At 41.6% G+C, this 27,151-nt stretch overlaps 1 protein-coding gene across 1 annotated transcript; it reads right to left on the reverse strand.

Annotated features, from left to right (window-relative positions):
* Positions 1-163: 163 nt before the first annotated feature.
* On the reverse strand, positions 164-14,578 carry LOC147852478 (uncharacterized). The gene is made up of 19 exons (XM_087333888.1): positions 14,370-14,578; positions 13,591-13,755; positions 13,355-13,405; positions 13,191-13,235; positions 12,998-13,079; positions 12,031-12,119; positions 11,693-11,861; positions 11,397-11,524; positions 10,721-11,266; positions 9,406-9,913; positions 8,566-8,690; positions 8,228-8,488; positions 7,944-8,144; positions 7,442-7,843; positions 7,265-7,363; positions 3,529-4,485; positions 2,528-3,421; positions 1,377-1,688; positions 164-388 (listed from the first exon to the last, which is right to left on the reverse strand). Exons 1-19 carry the CDS (start codon positions 14,424-14,426, stop codon positions 317-319), a joined length of 5,163 nt encoding a protein of 1,720 aa, XP_087190014.1. The 5' UTR covers positions 14,427-14,578; the 3' UTR covers positions 164-316.
* Positions 14,579-27,151: the final 12,573 nt, after the last annotated feature.

A 27,151-nucleotide genomic window follows, 5' to 3' on the forward strand; every position in this document is an offset into this window, starting at 1 on the left:
ACTAGTTTTAAGAATTTCATAATTCTTTTTTATTCTCTAATAAACAAATCAATTCTTCAAAAATTTAGATTTAATTGGGTCCACTTCTTGGATTCCTAAAGACTTTGCCTTCTTTGGAGATAAAGGTAGGTCACTTTGTCATTGAAACTTATTTGCATTCGTGAAATTAACGACTATTCATTAACGTTCTTATATTTACCCTCTCATTAACCACTAGTTAATATAATATGGAAGTATTTAAAACAATGGCAAATATATTATTCTTTTTCAGATTGTCAAAAACTTTGGGATAAATAGGTACAATCCTTGCCAATGCTTAGAATTGTTTAACTGCTTGCTCAAAAATGAACTCAAGGATTTCATCAACAGCAGATTGTTTTGCTTCCATCTGTCACAATCATCAGGTTTGTACAAGACATGAGAAACGATCGCAATAAAACCAATTCAGTATAATTGTGAATTAGATTCAACTATGTCATCTTTGATCATCGAAATTTATATACTCATATATGAATTACATATATTAATGTTATCTTCGATCATTGAAGTTTACACTCATATCTTTGATTAACATGTCACATCATCTAGTTACATCTATAATGGCTTGAGGTTTCTGCATATCAAAGCATATTATGCTCAACCACACATGAAACTTTTACATCCTTAGCAATGGATACAATATATAGATTCAATAATTCACATCCAATGTACCCAAAAACATTGATAATGCCAAGTTCATTGCCTTTCAAATCCATGTATAAAGCAACTTGGTTAATGTTATTGAACATGAACAACCCATTGCAATCACTCCACGATATCATGGTACACAACTCTAGCCAATTTGAAGGGCCATATGACTATAGTTACTCTTAGATGTTGAGAAAGGCTAAGGTATCACAAATCGGAAATTGGTGGGAGAGAAGATAACTATTTCATACCCTTGGGAGTTGATTTTGAAAAACTACTGCTATAGACATCATTGGTCTTCATTAGAAACCAAGGCTAGTTTTCTGCAATGACGTGCACATTCATCTTAGGTAGACCCTACATGGTCAACTGTTGAGGACTTCAGGTATATTGAAGTGTTTGCCATTGCAGTTGAATCTTGTTATCAGACTAATAACTAAGATGTTCTATGTTGATTGCATATCAACAAAAGGCCCCCATGTTTTGTATCTCATGTACTACCTAGCATGAAAAAAAACCTCGATATGATATTGATATTGATATTGATTGCCTTGGAGAGAGTTTTGCATGCATTTGGATATGGGTTTTCTCTCTGTTCAAAAGGATGAATTTTCATGCATTGTTCGTTGGGAGAATGAAGCCCAAAGATTCTGAAGGGACAATTAAAGGATCGAAAGCCAATGAATTACCTGCCAGTTCAATAAAGCTTCCAGACCTTCCTCACATTTGAAGTAAAGTAAAAATGGCTTATCCCTGAATTTGCAGGCACTCAAACGATCCAATGTTGCAGTGGTTAAATGTTTGCAGGGGATATTAGCACTCTTCTTCTTCAAGATCCTGTAGTAATTTTCCAGCCTTTCAGCTTCTTCTTTATCAGCTTTCTCTTTGCTCCTCTGAATAAGCATCGCAAAATGACCCTTTATCACATCGACAATCCGTAGACTTTCTTTACTCCAATCCAACTTTTTGTTTCCTGCCTGGGAAGGAGTCTCTGTTACAACCTATGTCTGACATATAATGTGAGCATGAAAACATAAAATATAACAGAACATTGCAATGTATCCTAAGATTTTACGAAAATTTCTACATAGAATCCATGTAAGGAATCATCAAGATTGATTTGGATAATGATCTTTAGCATAGGAATATTCTGCAAAAAAACAATAATATACTAATAACTAGTGGCTAGGAAAGTGGGAGCTTTTAATGTTTCTCTACGTATGCACTCAAGAGGATGCCTTATATGTCACACTATGAAAATAACATGAAATTTGAAAGAAAGGATCTGATAACTGTGACACATATAGGAAGCAGTAGATAAACAACACTATGTGTGCAAGACAGTTCAAAAGCTACTAACTACTGGCTATGAAAAGTGGGAGCTTACAACTTTCCACTTCATATGCATTTAGGAAGTCGCCTTATATGTCACACTATGACAACAACATGAAGTTTGCAAGAAAGGATTTGATAACTTTTGTACATATAGGAAGGAATAGATAGACAACACTATGTGTGCAAGACAGTTCATGAACATTAAAATTCTCAGAACAACATAATCTCTATGACGGTTTCGCAATTTCGGAAGAATCAGATACCCCTGTGGTTGCCCAACTGTTGGGATTTAAACGAGGTAGTTCATATAATGGCTTCTCAAGCAGGGCAGGATCAGATGCATCCACAAACACGTGGTTATAGGCTGTTGAGATACAATAAGAATGACAGAATTTTTTCTCAGGTTCAGGTTGTTACGATTTCCTCTATGGATGGTATTAGATATCTTGTCTATTGAAATATGAACATTGATGTCTTTCTTTAGTATTCATGACTACTAGCTTACTTTAGAAGCTCCACTTGTTGATGCCACCTGACCTTCAGCATCAAGATTCTCAATTACATTACTGGGATAGTTTAGCATGTCCAACTCCAAGTATGGTAGATTCTCCATCAGGCATTCCATTTCTTTACTCTGTTCCTCAGTCAAAGCTGGATATTCCCGAAAATGTCTATAAGAAATTGGAAGGGTATTTTCAGTTTTTGGGGGTTTCTTGAATGGTTTTTTCTTCAAAACTGGAGGTGAGGTATAATAAATGGGTCTCAAGTCTCCCCTTGCATGAGAACAAATTTGTTTTCTGGCTTTGGAGATGTTACCAAAGGTATCCTCTTCAAACTCATTTTTTTGCAAACTATCAAGAATTTCCTCTCCATCAAAAGATGATGGGAAATATTTCTTAACAAAAGTATGTAGAAGAATATCATTTGGAGTACTGCGGATTGTTTCAGAAATGTGGATTAAATCCCTTTCCTCCAGCTGAGTTTTAAAAGTATCTTTACCAAAAATTTCATACCCGTGACCACCTTCATGAAAAACAAAAATGCGTGTGCTGGGTCCTTTAAGCAGATATCCTGATGGCTTTGCTGAGCGTATTCTTTCAAAGAATTTGGAGATAGATATGCCCTGTTTGGAATGTGCTAATTTCTTTCCAGGGCCATGCTTGTCTACCTTTGAGACCTTTGGAGAAAAATGTTTATCATTAGCAGAAAATGTTGTCACTGCCTGCTTTGAAAAAACATTCTTTTCTTTGGAAGAGCTTGCTGCTGAAGTAATCTTTGCAGAACCATGTTTAGGTTTACCCTTCGAAGTACTATTGACACGGAGAATTTCGAAGTTACAACCTTCTGAAACACGAAAACCATTACCAGTGCAATCCTCATGCGATATTATGCCCTTGTCCTGTTTCAAAAGCAGAAAACAACAATCAATCTACACACATAAGAATCTCGGTCTGGCATTATGTCAATGACTAATTTCTGAGGAAATTTGGCAGTATAATCTCTTACCAAATCAAATATATACAATCTATCTCGTTGTTGCTGGTGACATTCTTTGTCTAGAATGTGTGTATGCTCCCAGATATCAAGATCTTTCACCTTATCAGCTGGATTTTCGCTAATTATTGTTGTTGTCATATTAGAAGCATCCAGAATGACAGAACCTCCTTTGGTATAAACACATTTTCCATCTGGCAAAGAGAGATGCAATCCACCACTTTCTTTGCACCATTTAAGGTTATATTGATTTTGACCACATAAAAATTCCATCATGGTATTCTTTGTATCTGAATAGACAGTAGGATAGTTTTCCTTTTGGATTTGCCAAATCATTGAATGTGATTCTGTGCCATGCGGACTTGCAAAAGAATCATCACAGGAATTTGGAGACTCCTTATCAGTACTACTAATACTGAGGTTATTTGCAGACTCTGGCATCTGCTCTTGGGATATGGAGCAATTTTCACAAGATGGAATGCCAACATGAACATATTCATTAGATAAACGACCAAGATGACTTGAGTACATATGAGTTCCATCAGAATGGTAGACTATTAACTCATCTTTCTTAGTCTGCACTGTAGTTACAAGGTCCTCACGGCTTTCTATATGACATGCTGTTTGAAAATCAGCTATCTGGACTACCCTTCTCTTTGGCAACAGATAGAGAGTGGGCTTCAATGCATGCTCAGATGTAACTTTAACTAAACCATCATATGGATTGATTGTTTTAATTTCTTTTTCCTCTGGGGGTGCTATTGATGTCTCTGCAGCACCTTTCTTCTTCTTACTAGCTGTCATTTCTCTTGGGGTCTCCTTCTTTGCCTGTTTAGATTCCTTCTGAGTCTTTGATTTCACGTTTTTTTCTTCCCCTACTTTGATTTCTACTTTTTTTGATTCTCCATTATCTAAAGGCTCGTCAGGGTTCAACTGATCAACTTGATTCTTTGTACCTTCTGATCCCACCTGTACATGTGAATTGAGCTTAAGCTTCACATGAGTCTCCCCTCATCAGAATAAATAAATCATTATTTTTATCTTAATGTAAGAAATCCTGCTCTCGTAAGGCCTTTCCCCTGTATACATTGCAACATCCCATCTGAATTGCACACAGAAACCAACGAGAAATCTAGTGGCCAACAACCTAAGAAATACTGATGTGCAACACGCTGTCAGAGGCTATATGAGGGCCAGGGAAAAGCATAAACAACAGAATCTTTGGAATCCAGAAATGTGACAGAGTAACTTGAAAGTTTTTCTTAACAGTATGACCAAGCTGAATGACAGATAAGGGAATTCAGTTACAGGGTGGTTGCATTGCCCAAACTACTCAAGAGGGTTGTGCAGATCATTGTTACTCTCAATTATAAGACGATACTTTTTACTTTTAAGAATCACCATATTTACCATTATATGGTGATATCATAAGGTTTTCTCGCATAGGGGATACTTTCAATTATACTGTTTAACTATACAATGTTACTGTTTACCTTAAGAACCGCCATATTTACCATCATACAATGATATTTTAAAATTTGCTACCATGGGATATATAATACTATTAGGGAACTTCAATGCATGAAAAACAAGTTTTTTTGACAAAAAGGAAGCCGTGTATGAAGAAAACTGCAGCAGAAGAAGTTGGCCTAAAGTGATAAGCTCAAGAGACAGGAAAAAGTAGCAGAAAATGGCAAACACTTTTTGGTCCTCGAGGAGTGCCATGGATTATTAATATACAATGACCAAGATCAAATGCTTTGACATCTTGGAACCCCAAGGGAGGCGTACGCACAGTCGCTTACCTGATGGTTTCTCCATGCCTTCTACCAAGATAAGAGTTCACCATTTCCAGTAGATCTAGTGGTTTGACAACAGATCATGCACATCTACACTTTAGGGATGGATGGCAAAAGGATGTGTATGCTAAATAGGGGACTGTTGATATCAAATGCCAATTTACTAGGGAGAGAGTTGATTTTCGCAGTCCTTTTGCCTCCCTAGAGGATGTGATACTAAGCTTGTCAAAGCCATTGCATTTGCGACCACAAATACCTTCCCCACACTACAGTTGGGAACACATCCATGTAGTAGAGACACGCAGTGATTGGTATGACGAAGAATGTTGTGATGCAAGGTGATGCTTGCAATGAGAAGTCACCCAGAAGATTCATACACATAAACAAGCAAGAACAACCTTCCAATGCGTTGTGAGGCAGAAGGAGAGAGCATATTTGGCTAAATTTGAAGCAGAGGTCAATGGGTTATTCCTAGAACATTTAAGCAAAAGGGCTCAGAAAATGTTCAATGGGAGGCAGCCTAGTTCACATTTGACCTCCCCTCATGCTTGGCATGAACATGCAAAGGTACTCTATGATGGTTTTGGGAGCTCCCATAGCAAGGTACTCAAGGTTTGCATTTATGTCATCAAAGCAGTTTGTTGAACGAAGAGATAACCTTTTGCATGGCATAAATATAAAAGCATTACTGCTATTCCAATATAGCTTGGATTGTCCACACCTGAATATGACTTAAGTAGAAAAGAATAGATTAATCTGAACTGTTATCATTAAATTGGATAATTAAAGCACATGGATCAGCTCTGCAATATCTCTTTATAGAAAGATGGCCCACTACAATGGACTCTTTTTATGTGCATAGCAAGATGAACTTATTAATGAGGCATTGTTATACAGCTACACATCTATCTCATGTGCTCCGTACTGTGATAGGGCAGCTTATGACTTCGTCACGGGAGTTAGAAACTGAGATAAGTAGATATCCACACGAATTTATGGAAGAACGGATCTGCCAATCATGCAATTGGGCGATGGAATTGGAAGAACGTTATGTCAGCTATTGTGTTGTTTTTTATGGATAAGAGGGAGATACCACTGCCCCTTCAAACAAGGCTTTGGCCCTCTACATAAGTTAATGGAATATAAAGAACAATGGTACTCGGCACTTTTCTTCCTAGAACTCAATTATATACATGGCATCCATAGGTTATATGAAAACTATAGTACAGACATGAGAAGGAATTCTGTTGTATGGTGTTAGAGGCCATCATGTTTTACCATATGAAGCTGTATCTCAGAGGTAATTAATTGCTTGTATTTAACAGAAAGAAAGGTCGGTGATTGCTTTCAGAAAACATTAGGTTACTCTATTGGGAATAGCAACAGGGATCAAAGAAAGGCTTAAGCATTTCAATGCAGCAATGGAGGAACATAAGATGAATCATAAATTTTAAATGTCACTCAAATCATGTTGTTTCCTCAGGAATATTCCTTAACATTCATTGAATATCCATAACTGACTGACTTCATTGATATATCTTCATAGATGAATAATAATATTTAAATATCACTCAAATCAGGTGGTTGCTACCTCCAATCTGTTCCTCAATAGAGCACACACTCCTCTCTAGAACTTCATCGAATATCTAGGACTGAAGGACTTCATGAACACATGGTCATAGGAAACATACTACTGCTGTTGATGCAGACAATGTAATATCCCTTTATGATAGTCCAACAATATATTAAATGGACCTGAGATCCTTCTGGTAACCTGAGTGAGAGGCAGACGAAGGGTGGGAAATATCGAGAGTTGGGATATTGAACCAACTAGAACTGTCAGAAGGAATAAATTCCTAGCAGCCAGTGGGAAGGATGAATCCTTATCAGTGACACAGTTTTCAGAAAGTTGATAGGATGTAAAAATTAGAGAGCATAACCGATTATACCTGAATGACACAGTATCCTTTTGAATTTGTTGTTTTCCAATTGAAACAACCTGACTGAATGCTGGCGTTCTCACTAACATTGCCATCAGGAAACAGTGCCTGTGAAACAGATTTATCTTTCTTGCTTTAAGTGGTCCTTGCATGTTACTTTGAATATTCAATCAATTAAAGCCTTACCACTAGACCTCCTTTCTTCATGTTGCGGATGACAACTCCAGAGGGAAGAATGCATCTCCAATTCTCTTCTTCCACATTCTTTTCAACGTGTATCATCCCCATGCTAGCAGATTTAGCTTTGTCATCTGCATCATTTGACTGTAGGTGGTTTCTCTGATTGTCTTCTTCTCTGTAATCTGGTGATATTGGGCTTTTGCAAACCATGTGTGTTCTGAACATATAAATGTAACCACTAGAGTTTATCTCTATTGTAATTCCAGTTGGAATGGAAACTTGTAAGCTTATCGATCTATTCTCTTCATGGAAGAAGCATATATTCAGTCCATCCTTGAAGCACGCAGAAAACTCAACATCCTTTCTTCTTTCTCTTTTCGTTGGACGCAAAATATATGTATTCCCATCCTTCCATAATATCCAGAAACTAAATCAGAATACTAGGCTTATTTTCTATTTTACAATACTAATACAAAATGACAACGAATTCACAGTGGTTTCATCTTACCATATAAAGTGTACCTTGAGGTTCTTTATTCATCTTCTGCGCAGATGGGAGTCCATGAGCGAATAAGCCGCCACTTGCCAGAAGGTAATAATTCTTCTTTTCAAATAAATGACTTATGTGCTCCTCAAGTTGATATGCAATCACAGCAACTTGAAAAGGTTTCAAATCTTCATGTATTTTATAAAAATCGTCAAATGATACCTGTAATGAGTCATATAGTTTTGCTCATATGCTCAGGAAACAAAATAATTAGAGGAAGCAGCATTACTAATTCATTTACGTACATAGAAAGGGATTGAATAATTTGATTCATATTCTCCATCAGCTGCATAAAGTACTGAAATTACTGTGTCGTCAGTTTCATCATATATTAATCTTTCAAATGGGTGATTAAGCTTTGATTCTGAGTAAATGTTGGCAATCACCAAGTTGGGAAATAATTCAACAAATTGAGAATCTAGTACGTATAGTAAGCTTTCCTCAAGCCGCACCATTTCCATGTTACCAATGTGTCGATCTTGAAGTAGAGTCTCTAACAGCAATTTCTATGATAGCATCAAGCACCAATTTAGTCAATTGAAAACAGAAATCTTATAGTCGTGGCCCACTGAAAAGCACTCACAAGTTTCCTGTAAATTTGGATAATTGAAAGGCTGAAATGTTGGTTGCTTTGGATCATATTCTCATATGCACCTATTTCTTCTTTGGACAACAATTGTACTTTGGGTAGACCTTGTCGATGTTTACCTGAAAAAAACTAGCAGATTCAAATTTTTGTTGTGCTAAGGTATCTGCAATGGAAAAATGCTCATCCGTAAACTATGAGCACCAAGTCATTTTAATTCACCATAAGCTATTAGAGCCAATGGTTTAGGAGACCTCACGTTTGATAATCCACAAGCTAACATATCTGGCATACCTCTAAAGTATCAGCTATTGCAATTGGAAAGAACAATTCAGATTGGCCCCCTCAAGCTGAATATAAGGATCATATTTGTTTTCACCCATCAAATTGTAAGTAACATTCATCCCTAGACATCTGAATTGGCTGCTTCCAGTGCTCTTGGTGGTATAATGGGATGCCAATCCTTGTGGTATGATCCTCCCATAGTTGCAGGTTTCCATGCTTGGGTGTTCAAGTGGGGCTGAGTCCAGTCCCTGGCCTTACAGGATGAATGTGAATTGGAAGCACACTATATTATGAATGTTATGCATTTTGTCTGTAATACTGTGGAAAAGGATTGAGATTCTGATAAATCTTGTTGAACAATTATGAAGAAGCCTAGAAGAAAAATCACTGATATGCCTATGTGTTAGGTGAATTGGCATAATTAATAGTACTCGATCTTTGCCATGGTGCTTTTGTTCTTACCATTAACCACAAATGTGCCATTAGATTTTACTTGCATCTCTAGCAATGAAAACAATGATGCATTATATGTACAACCACAAACACACTTACCAGGAGCACATATTAGGTCCGCAAAGTGACGTGTAACTCTCATCACATCTGCGAGTGTCTTATGTTGTAAACATGTAGAGTGTGCCGTCCAATGGACTTTTTCTACAGTATCAAATTCATGTATTACTTGTAATTGTTCTGAGCAATTAAAAATCTTGATCGATTTTGTAAGATTTTCTGAATCTGCATATGAAGGTTCTATCATTGAGGAACCATCCCTACAATCAGTCTCTTTCTGCCCCTGAGAATCTCTTGATCTTGATTTGTCTTCAATGCATTCATTGGTTCCATCATGAAAATGAATTTTTTGGCCAAGTTTTATGAAACTTTCATTCAGATGGGCTTGCACTTTCTTCTTCTCTTCTTTCCAATATACATTTTCTGAATTTGTGTTGCAAACAGAATGTTGAACTACTTGTTCCACAATACAATGCAAAATGACAGGTATGTTTATAAAGTTCTCAGGATATTCTTGTATAAGCTGATTGTAATACCTGGTGTCTACATCCTGCAGGTATGATCCATGAGTCAATTATTCCATTCATAGGTACTTTATGTAGTCCAGAGAAAGTCAAACTTATACGATTGTCCTTAAAATATAAAAACTTCTACATGAATATAATTGGAGATTTTATATGCAGTCATCATTTTCAACATAGCTCCTCATCTGAATCCTACTTGTTTTGCTACAACTAGCATTACACTGACATCTCCTTCAGCTGTAGGATCTGACTTACATTGAGAGGGAGCTAAGTTAGAGGTGGGATCTGAAATTTAGAAGCATTTAACAGGTGTCAAGGACGCTTAAGACTATGCACCTCTAGAGAGTCTATACAAAATGGATAATGGCAGTTTCCTAGTGGTTTCTGCTGAGCCTCACCATCACAGTGGAACGACCACTCACTGCGCATGAACAAGAGCACTTGGTAGTTTTTTTTGGGTGACGGTTAGAAGTGCAATGAAAGAGACAATGTACTTAGATTTTTGAATGTAATAACCTTTCTTCAAATGAAGATACATAAACTGTCGATCCCCTCAATATTTGTCCACAAGCTTTTCATTGATATCTCTGACATTTTAAGATGTAATCTCTCATTCAGTCGTAATGGCCTTTTTGGCCTCTGAAGAGATATCAATATATCATTCTTTCTTAATTACACAACACAGTGGCATTTGTTCATAGTAAACATCAAATTAGTAACTACTTTGATATGCAAATATAGAGTTACACATGGATCACACAGAAAACTTGTATTTGAGAGAAATGAAAGCAATTTAAAATTTTATGCAGACATATATACTGGATTTTATGTACCTGTGAAGGCATTGCAATAGGAATTTTAATACTTTGCACAGCATCTTTTACATGGCAATATACAATAACATTTGGTACCAGCTTATTAAGAGATGATGCTACAGCTTTTGCAATATTATCGTAAGGTAGAAACTTGGGAGCATCCTTCCCTTTTGGCTTTTTAGATTGTTTAGCATCTAAGATAGCTTCATCGGAATCATTAGCATTGGAGTTTTCATATTGAACGTCAATTAGACCTATTTGTCTAATCGGATCATCTAGGTTGGATGTCTTTGCAACTGCCTTTATCTTTGAAACCAACGACATAGGTTCTGAAATTGAAACATCAGTAAATGCACTGTTGTCCTTATCACTGTTTGTTAAAGCTTGAACATGATCCGTTTTCAAATTTAAAATGGCACAAAGACGGCATTGCGCTCCATTAGCAAGACTTGCCAAAAATGATGGGTCATTTGCAAGACCTAGTAGAATATAAACTTGCACCAAATTATACGTCTTTAATAGAGAGGCTTCTGTTGTCTTTACGATGGCTTCAGTAGCCAACACCTGGTTCAACAAGAAATTAAATGAAACAAATCAGATCAAAGTTAATTTTGAAGCAAAGCATTTTCACCTAGATGAAAACACCGTTGTAATTCTTTGGAAAGCCATCAAGTGAGAAGTCTAAAAGTCATGCCTTCTGTTCTGCTTCCTCATATTTGCTCTGCGTTTGTGCAACAAGAAGTTCTAGTTTCCGTACTGTGTCTTCTGGAGACTCGGATTCATCAGATTTTGCCGCTTTTTCCTTGCTGGATTTTAACTTCCCTAAGCAGGACAAATTCATCCCATGCAATGTTCATTATGTTCCAACTTGTTAACTTAGGAAATATTGTTTGTATCTTGATGGAAAATATTTACATATGCACAGAATCTTGTTTATTTATATAAGAGAAACATAGACTGTACAATATAAAGTACAGCTTAGAGGCACACCTCCGTTCTTGTCTTTTTCAACCTTTGCTGCGGATGGTTGAGGAATTGCTTTCTTTGTTGAAGGAGAATCCCGTGGTACTATCTCATGTTCTTTTTCTTTGAATTCTTTGAGGGCATTCTCTGCTGTTAGCACTTCAGTTTGAGCTATTTGTAGATCCGTTTTTGCACTCTGATAAAAATCAAGATCCATATTAATTATCATCGTAAAAAACCACAATAAGAAAGCATAAAACAAGATAATGCATATCATATTACTAATCAGAACGTAAAGATGGCATATATTGATTATGGACTGATGGAAATCTAAGTAGTGAGTAACTACTGTAGACAAAATTTACCTGGAAAGCACTAATCCCTTCTTCCAAGTCTTTTTTCCGCTTTATTGCTTCATTCTTATGTGCAAAATCTCGATCCAAAATAGACTTGGCTGCAATAAAATTGCAGTTTCTTATATCTTTTTAAACAAGTACTCATTATCATGTGCGTATACTGTATTATCTATTCCACTTATATAATGAGTACCACATTAGTCCGTATATACTGGAAGAAGTAAAAGGGTGACTTGGGTGAATATGTGCAAGATATAAGTGTGCGGGTGTATGTGTGTCTTCCTATGGAAATATGAGTATGTGGCTGTAAGTGTTTGGAATAAATGGTGAAGGCTCAATCTCCTCTTTATTTTTACAAAAGTAATCCTAAATCAAAGTTCTGGAGAAGAGTTATTGCTGAATAAATAAAACTTTGATTTTCTTATTCACAGGCATTGAACTCAAGCACTCTCTGTGGGGCATGTCGATCATTTATATGATCCTAAAGTAGAACAAAGTATGTTTCTCAAAAAGTGTGATGCTGCCCTTTATATCCTCATAAGAACACACAAATATACAATGTATGGCCCTGGTTCAAATCTCATAGGAAGCTAGGCAATTCCAGACAGAAACTAGAATGACAAAACTGATGAGTCTCTATCCCTACCATGATGTATGTAGCGTTTGAAGAAACAACACAACATTAAAGCTAACCTTGTGAACAATCTTCATAAATTGTCTACTGACCTTAAATTGATAGTTTCATCACAATGTCTCCCTCAATAATTAATGGACTCAGTTTATGATCTTAAATCGATAGTTTCATGCCTTGCTCTGTCCTCCAAAATGGACTGAGTTTACATTTTACTATTTCAGCAACACAATGAAGCAAATAAACATTTTGTTTTTTCACTATGTAGAAGTCAATAAAACTTCTTTGACCAATTTATTTAGGTCATCTACACCGACATGTAATGTTGTTTGCCTTCTTGCATACCATTAAGACATTCCAAAAGCAAAGATGATGGTGGCATCCAAGGTTCTTGATTTGTTTCCTTTTTCTTTTTTTCATTGGATTCCTGTAAAGTTGTTTGGAATTCAACCAATCTCTCAAAGATTCTATTTCATTTCAAAATTGACAAAGGAAACACTCAGTAACAGAAGCTTAAGTGAACTTGCCAACTTTGTACCTGCTTTCCAGATTTTAATTTTGGGCCCAGTTCACCATTTGCATCCTAAAAAACAAAACTCACTATTTCAACCCCTCTGTCAAGTTCTATTTCATTTTAGAATCTAAATTGACACAATAAATCCATAGTAAAAATAAACATAAGTGATGTTGCAAATTTTCTACCTGCTTTGCAGATTTTAATCTCGCACCCAAATCACTATTTGCAGAAATTTCCTACAAAATCCAAAGCATACTCTTCCGAATGAGAAGAAGAGAAATTTTCAAATTGATCATACCCTATCACCATGAGAGACATGGGGAATAAGGAAACACTATCCCCCTCCTTTACTGCTTATCATCATGGATTAGTAACATGAATTATGATGATTGAAAGGAGAGAAGGTTATTCAAATAACAACCTGCTCAACTAACTCTGGTATGTTGATTACGGAAACATTCACTTGTGGCAAAGTGATTTTATTAACAAAATCTGCTAAATTTTGATGGCTAAAATCTGCCTCGGCTGTTTCTACACGTATTCCAATCGGAGTCCATGTTATCGGAAAATCAGGCCGAACAGTAGTCTGCAATAAATTTATTCGGATTAGGTGTAAATTAATACATCTGCGGTCATTAATAAGGTAGATTAAGTATCCTACAATTGTTATCATTTCAAAAACAGAAAGACGAAGAAGATATTTTAACATCTCTAAAAGACCATAATGACTTATGAGACCTTATCATATGCTACTGTTATTTGTTCATATTGTGTCGACAATGTGAGCAAGAGAGAGTGAGAGAGAGAGGAGATTTGACGATAATCTAACTTGTAAAAGATACAATAAAAGCTTCAACAAACAATACGAAATATCAGTAACCAGAACTAGTAGAGAGGGAGAGAGATGTTCAATGGGTGAAAATGAGATTGACGAGACGATGTGGTATCGCCCTCTAAACTCACAATAGGCCGAGCCATTGGCAATTATTATGTTTCTAAGATTCTACCTTCCCTATGGCGAAGCAAGCAAAATGAAAATTTCCATAGAGACAGATATACTGCAATTATCCATATATACACGCGCGCGTGGGAGAATTGGGTGCAAATATAATCAATCAAAGAGGACTATAAATCTCTATATTAGACTGCGTCTCCTTTGCCAACAAAGTCTGATTCTGATTCATTATGAAAGAATGTTACCTCATCAGTTGTTGGGAGCTTTGGTTCTGCCTTAACCGGCTTGGGCTTGGGCGGCATGTTTCTGTTCCCCTGTTTCCCGCCGCATCCGAATCCTGCATACGCCTTGAATTCAGATTACATCTCCTTCTACTGCTGCTTCGCCATCATCATAATCATCATCATCATCATCATCATCATCATCCTCCTCCTCTGCATCTGCTTCTGCTTCTGCATCTTCATCGGCTTCCGCCTCCTCGCGCCAACATTCAATTGCGGTTTACAATTTCTTTCTATTTACAAAAGTAGGCCTCCTCTCCTCCTTTCCTTTTTAAGTGTTTTTGTTTTCCTATAAGTATCTCTCTCTCTCTCTCTCTCTCTCTGGTAAAAACACACAATTATATTAATTGTATGTAAAATCCACTTAGTTACAACACTTCTTAGTCTCCTCTACCTTTCATATGCCTATATATGTAGGGAGAGGGACATCCTGTAATGCTATTAAAAAAACCTGAATATGCATTTGAGGAAATGATCCCCACACCCTCTAACGTCCAAAAATTCCACATGAGAATACCTTTCAACTTCTTTATATAGGCTTTCACCCCATATCTATTATCAAACATGAAAGCATTACACATATTCCAATTGTGTTGTAGACCCCAATAACGTAAAAATTGGAACAATATCTCCATCTCATCATTTGATCCATTTTGAAAATATTGAGAAAAAACCCATTGTTGAGGTCTCAAACAACAACGGGTTAAAACTTGCCAAATTTCCGATAAGTACTTCCAAATGGTACACGCTATAGGACATTTAATGAACCTATGTGTACCATCCTCCAATGGAACGGTGCAAAAGAAACAAGTGCCAGACCCTAGTCCTCGTCTCTTTAAGGCCGAACCTAATGGGAGCCCACCAATCATGACTCTCTATATGAATACCTTTGCACAAAATGGTAGATGGGAATGCCAACCACGTTGTCATATTTTCCATCACCTTGCATTTGACTTATATACATTCCACAACATCGTTGCGTTAGGAGATAACCAAGATAATGATGTCATTGCATGATGATACAATATATTTGTAGTGACTTGTAACAAGCGTTGTCGTGAATATTTTGGGCAACGGTGTGAAAATGGTGTGAAACGAACGAAATCAAGAAGGTGTAATGTGTACTCAAACATTTGCAAATATAAGACTAAAGCCTAGTAACATTTTGAGCATAGAAAGGGGTGCAAGCAAGGCTTGAACCTTGCACCTCTAAGATAAGAGACAAATCAACTTACCACTAAAGCCATTTCTAAGCACTTTGGATTTTGTATATTTTCCTTTCATATTCAGTATTTTGTAGGAAGCAAACATATAGAAACCATGGGCACAAAACCATGGTTTCAGCTCGTGGTTTAGCTCGTGGTTTTAGCCCATGGTTTTTGCATGGAGAGACCTATAAAAGCCTATAGTGGGGCTTGTGTAAGGAGGCAAGTGATGTAAGTAAAAAAAAGAAACTTTTAATCAAAGATCAGAGTTATCCTAATGGTGATGTATCTTGTCTCGTAAAACTAAAGTGAAGGGTTCAATCTCTCTCTTCATCCATTTATCTATCTTCAATACTTTCTCGCTTACGTTGCTAAAAACATCGAATCCTTCCAGTCTAGGACCCCGATGGTCCCGCTTCATTTCGCGAACACGCTTCAATACCCTCTCTCTCTCTCTCTCTCTCTCTCTCTCTCTCTCCACGAGTTTTCTTGAGACACAATAAATTCTTTCAATCAATCGATCGAATTCCACTCATTTTCTTCCTAATCTTTCTATTGACAATCGATAGAAGCGTTGTCGTGAATATTTTGGGCAACGGTGTGAAAATGGTGTGAAACGAACGAAATCAAGAAGGTGTAATGTGTACTCAAACATTTGCAAATATAAGACTAAAGCCTAGTAACATTTTGAGCATAGAAAGGGGTGCAAGCAAGGCTTGAACCTTGCACCTCTAAGATAAGAGACAAATCAACTTACCACTAAAGCCATTTCTAAGCACTTTGGATTTTGTATATTTTCCTTTCATATTCAGTATTTTGTAGGAAGCAAACATATAGAAACCATGGGCACAAAACCATGGTTTCAGCTCGTGGTTTAGCTCGTGGTTTTAGCCCATGGTTTTTGCATGGAGAGACCTATAAAAGCCTATAGTGGGGCTTGTGTAAGGAGGCAAGTGGTGTAAGTAAAAAAAAGAAACTTTTAATCAAAGATCAGAGTTATCCTAATGGTGATGTATCTTGTCTCGTAAAACTAAAGTGAAGGGTTCAATCTCTCTCTTCATCCATTTATCTATCTTCAATACTTTCTCGCTTACGTTGCTAAAAACATCGAATCCTTCCAGTCTAGGACCCCGATGGTCCCGCTTCATTTCGCGAACACGCTTCAATACCCTCTCTCTCTCTCTCTCTCTCTCTCTCCACGAGTTTTCTTGAGACACAATAAATTCTTTCAATCAATCGATCGAATTCCACTCATTTTCTTCCTAATCTTTCTATTGACAATCGATAGAAGCGTTGTCGTGAATATTTTGGGCAACGGTGTGAAAATGGTGTGAAACGAACGAAATCAAGAAGGTGTAATGTGTACTCAAACATTTGCAAATATAAGACTAAAGCCTAGTAACATTTTGAGCATAGAAAGGGGTGCAAGCAAGGCTTGAACCTTGCACCTCTAAGATAAGAGACAAATCAACTTACCACTAAAGCCATTTCTAAGCACTTTGGATTTTGTATATTTTCCTTTCATATTCAGTATTTTGTAGGAAGCAAACATATAGAAACCATGGGCACAAAACCATGGTTTCAGCTCGTGGTTTAGCTCGTGGTTTTAGCCCATGGTTTTTGCATGGAGAGACCTATAAAAGCCTATAGTGGGGCTTGTGTAAGGAGGCAAGTGATGTAAGTAAAAAAAAGAAACTTTTAATCAAAGATCAGAGTTATCCTAATGGTGATGTATCTTGTCTCGTAAAACTAAAGTGAAGGGTTCAATCTCTCTCTTCATCCATTTATCTATCTTCAATACTTTCTCGCTTACGTTGCTAAAAACATCGAATCCTTCCAGTCTAGGACCCCGATGGTCCCGCTTCATTTCGCGAACACGCTTCAATACCCTCTTGTTGTAGACGAGGTCGTCTTTGCGGAAGATCAAGTAGCATTCGCTTGTGTTCTGAATACCTGCGTATGACAGTTTGTAGGTCGTTGCACAGAGAGAGAGAGAGAGAGAGAGAGAGAGAGACAGAGAGGCACAAAAGACTCTTTATTACATAAAGCAATAATACAACACCCAACCTTACAAAAAGGTTACAAGGTCACTATATATAGTGACCGACTTAGGGCAACTACCCTTTATGCTAATTACATAAATGGCCAAAACGGGATAGTGTGAATACGTCCATTATACACATGTATTCGACACTCCCCCGTAATGGGCGTATACATGGGTTATCTAAGATTACAGGTATAGACTTAGGTTCTCGGACATATCAGCTTTGTTCGAGTCGGCAGGGTCCGAAGGCAGAAGACCGAACTGGTCGGGTCGGAACAGTTGAAGCCGATCATTAAGGAACTGATGTCGGTTGTCGGGAATCATCCTGCTCTGTGTCCGGCTCTAACCGGACTGGTTTGTCGTTACGCCCATCTGATGCCGAAGAGACCGAAAACGGTCTGCCGAAAGACACTTGGTCATTCCATCTGCGACATTGTCGGTTGTGGATATTTTCTCTAGACCGATTTTCCTTGAAATGACGCAGTCCCGAACGAAGTGATATCGAACGTCGATATGTTTGGAGGCGTTGTGGTGAACCGGATTTTTCGACAAAGCAACAACACCTTGACTGTCGCTGTAGACAACTGGAGCCGAGTCATGGTCGACTTGTCGAAACGTGTGCGCCAGCCGACCGAGCCACAAAGCTTCTTTTGCTGCGTCGGACGCAGCTACATATTCTGCTTCGGTCGTTGAGGTCGCTGTGCACTCCTGAAGTTTCGACTTCCACGAGATTGCTCCATTGCCGAATTTGAAGCAGTATCCGGTTGTTGATTTCCGACTGTCTATACAGCCGGCGAAGTCCGAGTCGGTGTAACCGACTACGCCTGAGGTTCGGTTCGGACCGAAAAGAATGCCGTGGTCTTTTGTGCCAGCCAGATATCTGAACACATGCTTGACTGCGTTCCAATGCGATTGGCCAGGATTGTGCATAAATCTGCTAACGACTCCTACGGCGTGAAATATCAGGCCGTGTCGCGACCATCAGGTACATAAGGGAGTCGACTGCCGGTGCATACGGTGTTGGAAGCAATGTCGTCTGTGCGGAAGATCTTGAAGCACTCGATTCCTGTTTATTCCCTGTGTATGACAGAATGTAGGTCGTTGCACAGAGAGAGAGAGAGAGAGAGACACAAAAGAGTTTCTTATTTCATAAAGCAACAATACAACAACCAACCTCACAAAGAGGTTACAAGGTCACTATATATAGGGACCGACTTAGGGCAACTGCCCTTTATGCTAATTACATAAATGGCCAAAACGGGATGGTGTGAATACGTCCATTATACACAGGTATTCGACACTCCCCCGTAATGGGCGTATACATGGGTTATCTAAGGTTACAGGTATAGACTTAGGTTCTCGGACATATCAGCTTTGTTCGAGTCGGCAGGGTCCGAAGGCAGAAGACCGAACTGGTCGGGTCGGAACAGTTGAAGCCGATCATTAAGGAACTGATGTCGGTTGTCGGGAACCATCCTGCTCTGTGTCCGGCTCTAACCGGACTGGTTTGTCGTTACGCCCATCTGATGCCGAAGAGACCGAAAACGGTCTGCCGAAAGACACTTGGTCATTCCATCTGCGACATTGTCGGTTGTGGATATTTTCTCTAGACCGATTTTCCCTGAAATGACGCAGTCCCGAACGAAGTGATATCGAACATCGATATGTTTGGAGGCGTTGTGGTGAACCGGATTTTTCGACAAGGCAACAGCACCTTGACTGTCGCTGTAGACAACTGGAGCCGAGTCATGTTCGACTTGTCGAAACGTGTGCGCCAGCCGACCGAGCCACAAAGCTTCTTTTGCTGCGTCGGACGCAGCTACATATTCTGCTTCGGTCGTTGAGGTCGCTGTGCACTCCTGAAGTTTCGACTTCCACGAGATTGCTCCATTGCCGAATTTGAAGCAGTATCCGGTTGTTGATTTCCGACTGTCTATACAGCCGGCGAAGTCCGAGTCGGTGTAACCGACTACGCCTGAGGTTCGGTTCGGACCGAAAAGAATGCCGTGATCTTTTGTGCCAGCCAGATATCTGAACACATGCTTGACTGCGTTCCAATGCGATCGGCCAGGATTGTGCATAAATCTGCTAACGACTCCTACGGCATGAGAGATGTCAGGCCGTGTCGCGACCATCAGGTACATAAGGGAGCCGACTGCCGGTGCATACGGTACCGACTTCATATCTTCCCCCTCCGAACCGGATGTCGGGCAGTCTCGCTGAGAGAGCCGAAGATTCATAGGGAGTGGGGTTGAAGCAGATTTGGCTGATTGCATGTTGAAGCGTTCCAAGACACGTCCGATATAGTCGGTCTGAGACAAAAAAAGATGTCGTGTATCGCGATGCCGACTAATCTTCATGCCAAGGATGTGTCGTGCCGGACCGAGGTCCTTCATGGCAAACTTCAACCGCAGTTGCCGAACGAGATCGGCAAGTTCGCCCGCGTGGCGTCCAGAAATTAGCATGTCGTCCACGTAAATGATGAGGAAGATGGGTGATCCATCTTGAGCTGTGTTGGTGAAGAGACAATGGTCCTCATCGCTTTTGGAGAAGCCGATCGATTGGATGAAGTCGTCGAACTTCTTGTACCATTGTCGCGGTGCCTGTTTGAGGCCGTATAGACTCTTCCTGAGTCGGCAGACTAGATGTTCTTGGCCAGTTGCCACGAAGCCTTTTGGCTGCTCCATATAAATTTCCTCCTCGAGATCACCATGGAGGAAGGCTGTTTTGACATCTAGCTGAATCAGCTCCAAGTTGTCGGCTGCCACGACGCCGAGCAGAAAACGAAGGGTTGTCATTTTCACCACTGGTGAAAAAATCTCGTCGAAGTCGACGCCATATTCTTGTCGGAAGCCCTTCGCAACTAATCTGGCCTTGTACTTTGGGGTGGTCGAATCAGACGTCTCTTTTAGTCGATAAACCCACTTGCAAGGAAGAGCACGTCGGTTCCTAGGTAATTCGACCAGATCCCAAGTCTTGTTTGCACGGATGGAGTGCATTTCCGACTCCATCGCCAGATGCCAGGTGGCCGAATCGACAGATGTTGATGCTTCTTCGTAAGACGTCGGTTCGCCGGCGTCGGTGAAGAAAATTCCAGGAGAATACCTCTCCGGAGGTTGCGACAGTCTCTCGGATCGTCGAGGTATGATTGGACTGGTCGCATCGGGTATCGAGGTCGGATGGTCCGAAACCGAATCATTCGGCTGTGCCGAGTCAGAGTTGTCCGAGTCGGTAGTATAAGGTTCAGCTACCCGTGAAGCTGACCGTGTGTTGAGAGCGGGGCCTTCTTGAAGGGTCGGCACATCGGAGAATGTTACCCTTCGGACTTCGATTGGTTTTTCGACTGATGGGTTCATAGCCGACTCGTTGAACACAACGTCCGAACTTCGGACGATTTGTCTGCGTTCGGGGTCCCAGAGTCGGTATCCCATTTCGCCGTCCGATCCATATCCAAGGAAAATGCATTTCCTGGACCGAGGTGCAAGTTTTCGGCGATCATCTTTCGGAATAAGGGCGTACGCCTCGCATCCGAAGATCCTCAGCTTGTCGTAATTCGGCTTGCTGCCGAACCATAGTTCCTGAGGAATTTGAAGTCCTAGAGGTCTACTTGGCGACATATTGATTATGTGTACTGCCGTGAGTAGAGCCTCTGCCCAGAAGCCATCCGACAGTCCGGAGTGTTGGAGCATGGAAACTATCCTTTCTTGGATCGTCCGATTCATTCGTTCTGCAATCCCGTTTTGCTCCGGACTGTGTGGTGCCGTAAATTCACGTCGGATGCCGCGTTGTCGGCAGAATTTGACGAATTCATCGGATTTGAACTCTCCCCCATTGTCTGTCCGAAGGCATTTCAGCTTTCGGTCGGTTTGATTTTCTACCATAGCGAGCCAATCTGAGAAGATCGAGAAGACACGATCTTTGGTGCGAATCGGATAAGCCCACACCTTTCGAGTCGAATCGTCAATAAAACTGACGAAGTAAGAGGCACCGCCTAGAGACTGATGCGGCATTGGGCCACAGACGTCCGAATGGACTAAATCGAGAGGTCTCGTTTCTCTTGGTGCTGATGTCGGGTGTGATGCGGCTACTTGTTTGCCATACTGGCAATGCTCGCAGAATTGATGGTCGGAGAAGGAGAGTTTTGGGATGTATCCGGCTCTAGATAGATGCGTGATGCCGGCCTTGCTGAGGTGTCCTAATCTTCTGTGCCATAGTGATGACACAGGAATATCCACCAAAAACAGGTTACCCTCTCTGAGCGTAACATGTAACGGATACAGTGAGTGTATCTTGGGTCCTCTAGCAAGCAGGAGGTTCCCCCTGTGGAGTGTCCACCCTCCCGAAGAGAAACCGGCACGAATGCCGTCTTCATCTAGTTGTCCGACTGAGATCAATGGCCTTGAGAGCTCGGGTACATGTCGGACATTGTGGAGTACAAGTGTTGAGCCACCTGCAAGGTTGAGCTCTACTGTGCCGATTCCGATGATGTCGCAGTGTTGCGAGTTACCGACTCGAACTGAGTCGGAGTGACGGATCGTATATTGCCGAAATTGGGATCGATGAGGAGTCACGTGAAACGACGCGCCCGAATCTAAGAGCCATGTGCTCGACTCTTCAGTCGTGAGTAGAACTTCTGATCCGACTGGATTTTCGATTGATAGTATATTCGGGTCGTCTGGTAGCACATTAGCTGAGAAGCTGACGTAGTTGACCTCCTCATGCCGGCCACTCTTCTTGTTGTTCTTGTTCTTGAGTGCGCGGCAGTCGGCTTTGATGTGTCCGGGTTTCTTGCAATAGTTGCAGGTTCGGTTATCCCGTGACTGGCTCCGTCTTCGCTGATTGTTCGGCGGTCGTGAGGAATCTCTTCCTCGTATGTTCGATCGGTCTGTCGAACCTTGTACTACGTAAGCGTCGTCCGTTGAGTCTTTGGCAAAAGACTTTCTCCGAGCTGCTTCGGTCAGGATTGCGCTCGTGACTTCGGAGTATTTAACAGCCGTGGTTGACGCGTTGCACACAGTTGTGACGAAAGTTTCCCATGATGAGGGAAGGCTGCTCATGAGTATCATTGCTCTGAGCTCATCCTCGATTGCCGTCCCCTGTGACGAGATTTGGGAGCTTATGCTTTCGTACTCATTGAGGTGTGCTTGAACCGAATCGGATTCTTTCATCCGCAAGTTGTAGAGGCGCCGGATCAGAAACATCTTTGTTGCGGCGACCTTCTTTTCGTAAGTGTCCGACAGCGTTTTCCACAGTTCGAATGCTGTCGTACACGATTGCACCGTAAAGTATACCGATTCCGATAGGTGCATCCGAATCGTGGCGCGGACGATTCTGTCCAGCTTCTGCCACTCAATTGGTTTGTATCCTTCTGGAGGTTCTTCATTTTCGATGGGATCGATCTGCCCCTTGACTATGAGATAGTCCTGCATTTGTTCCTTCCAGAAGTTGAAGTTCGATCCATCGAACTTTCGTAGACTCATTTCTGACGAGCCGGATGTTGATGCCATCAAATTCGGTTTCAGTTGACGAAGCTCGGTTCGGAGTTGACTACGAACCTTGTTGGAGTGCAGCCGGTTGGCTCACCCGATATCGTTCTAGTCGGATTTGAACCCGAGTCGGTTCGGCTTCGGAACTTGCTCGAATTGACTCCGGTAACTTGAGGGACAGAACCGACTGGTCTTCCCGAATGTTGCCGAGTCGGAGTGAGCCCGGTTCGTTTCGGATATATATGCCGAATACCGATTATTAAAACCGATTATCTGAACCGATTTTGCTTCGGTTGACTGCAGCGACGAGAGAGACGGATCCGACTGATCCTCCCGAATGTCGATCAGCCAGATGAAGCATGAATTTGGGTTGTTGTCAGGGTTGCACAAGGGGATTTCACCTCGAGCGGTTACGATCACGGGGAGCGGAGTACAACCTGCTGGCTTACTCCAAACAAAGATGATCTAACGCGATGAGATGCAAACCTGGTTTTTCTTCTTCTTCTCTCTTCTTCGAATGACGCAGGGAACCGAATGCAGAGACGACGGCCGACAGCGGATTGAGGGACCGACTACTGTGCAGGCTCTGATACCAGATGTTGGAAGCAATGTCGTCTGTGCGGAAGATCTTGAAGCACTCGATTCCTGTTTATTCCCTGTGTATGACAGAATGTAGGTCGTTGCACAGAGAGAGAGAGAGAGAGAGACACAAAAGAGTTTCTTATTTCATAAAGCAACAATACAACAACCAACCTCACAAAGAGGTTACAAGGTCACTATATATAGGGACCGACTTAGGGCAACTGCCCTTTATGCTAATTACATAAATGGCCAAAACGGGATGGTGTGAATACGTCCATTATACACAGGTATTCGACATACGGTACCGACTTCATATCTTCCCCCTCCGGACCGGATGTCGGGCAGTCTCGCTGAGAGAGCCGAAGATTCATGGGGAGCGGGGTTGAAGCAGATTTGGCTGATTGCATGTTGAAGCGTTCTAAGACACGTCGGATATAGTCGGTCTGAGACAAAAAAAGATGTCGTTTATCGCGATGCCGACTAATCTTCATGCCAAGGATGTGTCGTGCCGGACCGAGGTCCTTCATGGCAAACTTCAACCGCAGTTGCCGAATGAGATCGGCAAGTTCGCCCGCGTGGCGTCCAGAAATTAGCATGTCGTCCACGTAAATGATGAGGAAGATGGGTGATCCATCTTGAGCTGTGTTGGTAAAGAGACAATGGTCCTCATCGCTTTTTGAGAAGCCGATCGATTGGATGAAGTCGTCGAACTTCTTGTACCATTGTCGCGGTGCCTGTTTGAGGCCGTATAGACTCTTCCTGAGTCGGCAGACTAGATGTTCTTGGCCAGTTGCCACGAAGCCTTTTGGCTGCTCCATATAAATTTCCTCTTCAAGATCACCATGGAGGAATGCTGTTTTGACATCTAGCTGAATCAGCTCCAAGTTGTCGGCTGCCACTACGCCGAGTAGGAAACGAAGGGTTGTCATTTTCACCACTGGTGAAAAAATCTCGTCGAAGTCGACGCCATATTCTTGTCGGAAGCCCTTCGCAACTAATCTGGCCTTGTACTTTGGGGTGGTCGAATCAGACGTCTCTTTTAGTCGATAAACCCACTTGCAAGGAAGAGCACGTCGGTTCCTAGGTAATTCAACCAGATCCCAAGTCTTGTTTGCCCGAATGGAGTGCATTTCCGACTCCATCGCCAGATGCCAGGTGGCTGAATCGACAGATGTCGATGCTTCTTCGTAAGACGTCGGTTCGCCGGCGTCGGTGAAGAAAATTCCAGGAGAATACCTCTCCGGAGGTTGCGACAGTCTCTCGGATCGTCGAGGTAAGATTGGACTGGTCGCATCGGGTATCAAGGTCGGATGGTCCGAAAGCGGATTGTTCTGCTGTGCCGAGTCGGGGTTGTCCGAGTCGGTAGTGTAAGGTTCAGCTACCCGTGAAGCTGACCGTGTGTTGAGAGCGGGGCCTTCTTGAAGGGTCGGCACATCGGAAAATGTTACCCTTCGGACTTCGATCGGTTTTTCGACTGATGGATTCATAGCCGACTCGTTGAACACAACGTCCGAACTTCGAACGATTTGTCTGCGTTCGGGGTCCCAGAGTCGGTATCCCATTTCGCCGTCGGATCCATATCCAAGGAAAATGCATTTCCTGGACCGAGGTGCAAGTTTTCGGCGATCATCTTTCGGAATAAGGGCGTACGCCTCGCATCCGAAGATCCTCAGCTTGTCGTAATTCGGCTTGCTGCCGATCCATAGTTCCTGAGGAATTTGAAGTCCTAGAGGTCTACTTGGCGACATATTGATTATGTGTACTGCCGTGAGTAGAGCCTCTGCCCAGAAGCCATCCGACAGTCCGGAGTGTTGGAGCATGGAAACTGTCCGTTCTTGGATTGTCCGATTCATGCGTTCGGCAATCCTGTTTTGCTCCGGACTGTGTGGTGCCGTAAATTCACGTCGGATGCCGCGTTGTCGGCAGAATTTGACGAATTCTTCGGATTTAAACTCTCCCCCATTGTCTGTCCGAAGGCGTTTCAGCTTTCGGTCGGTTTGATTTTCTACCATAGCGAGCCAATCGGTGAAGATCGAGAAGACCCGATCTTTGGTGCGAATTGGATAAGCCCACACCTTTCGAGTCGAATCGTCAATAAAAGTGACGAAGTAAGAGGCACCGCCAAGAGACTGATGCGGCATTGGGCCACAGACGTTCGAGTGGACCAAATCAAGAGGTCTCGTTTCTCTTGGTGCTGATGTCGGGTGTGATGCGGCTGCTTGTTTGCCATACTGGCAATGCTCGCAGAATTGATGGTCCGAGAAGGAGAGTTTGGGGATGTATCCGGCTCTAGATAGGTGCGTGATGCCGGCCTTGTTGAGGTGTCCTAATCTTCGGTGCCATAGTGATGACACAGGAATATCCACCAAAAACAGGTTACCCTCTCTGAGCGTAACATGTAACGGATACAGGGAGTGTATCTTGGGTCCTCTAGCAAGCAGGAGGTTCCCCCTGTGGAGTGTCCACCCTCCCGAAGAAAAACCGGCACGAATGCCGTCTTCATCTAGTTGTCCGACTGAGATCAATGGCCTTGAGAGCTCGGGTACATGTCGGACATTGTGGAGTACAAGTGTAGAGCCACCTGCAAGGTTGAGCTCTACTGTGCCGATTCCGATGATGTCACAGTGTTGTGAGTTGCCGACTCGAACTGAGTCGGAGTGACGGATCGTATATTGCCGAAATTGGGATCGATGAGGAGTCACGTGAAATGACGCGCCCGAATCTAAGAGCCATGTGCTCGATTCTTCAGTCGTGAGTAGAACTTCTGATCCGACTGGATTTTCGATTGATAGTATATTCGGGTCGTCCGGTAGTACATCCGCTGAGAAGCTGACGTAATTGATCTCCTCATGCCAGCCACTCTTCTTGTTGTTCTTGTTCTTGAGTGCGCGGCAGTCGGCTTTGATGTGTCCGGGTTTCTTGCAATAGTTGCAGATTCGGTTATCCCGTGACTGGCTCCGTCTTCGCTGATTGTTCGGCGGCCGTGAGGAATCTCTTCCTCGTATGTTCGATCGGTCTGTCGAACCTTGTACTACGTAAGCGTCGTCTGTTGAGTCTTTGGCGAAAGACTTTCTCCGAGCTGCTTCGGTCAGGATTGCGCTCGTGACTTCGGAGTATTTAACAGCCGTGGTTGACGCGTTGCACACGGTTGTGACGAAAGTTTCCCATGATGAGGGAAGGCTGCTCATGAGTATCATTGCTCTGAGTTCATCCTCGATTGCCGTCCCCTGTGACGAGATTTGGGAGCTTATGCTTTCGTACTCATTGAGGTGTGCTTGAACCGAATCGGATTCTTTCATCCGCAAGTTGTAGAGGCGCCGGATCAGAAACATCTTCGTTGCGGCGACCTTCTTTTCGTAAGTGTCTGACAGTGTTTTCCACAGTTCGAATGCTGTCGTACACGATTGCACCGTAAAGTATACCGATTCC

Source organism: Azolla caroliniana, unplaced genomic scaffold (genome assembly GCF_043228905.1).
Source record: "Azolla caroliniana isolate FFs.n. ecotype wild unplaced genomic scaffold, voAzoCaro1.0.p SCAF_18, whole genome shotgun sequence".
Taxonomy (NCBI): domain Eukaryota; kingdom Viridiplantae; phylum Streptophyta; class Polypodiopsida; order Salviniales; family Salviniaceae; genus Azolla; species Azolla caroliniana.

Coding starts and splice junctions, on each gene's coding strand:
- LOC147852478 (XM_087333888.1), bottom strand. CDS start 14,426: ATGCCGCCCAAGCCCAAGCCGGTTAAGGCAGAACCAAAGCTCCCAACA. Junction 11,267..11,396: donor ATGAGGAAGCAGAACAGAAG/GCATGACTTTTA, acceptor TTGTTGAACCAG/GTGTTGGCTACTGAAGCCAT. Junction 8,489..8,565: donor TCCAAATTTACAGGAAACTT/GTGAGTGCTTTT, acceptor ATGCTATCATAG/AAATTGCTGTTAGAGACTCT.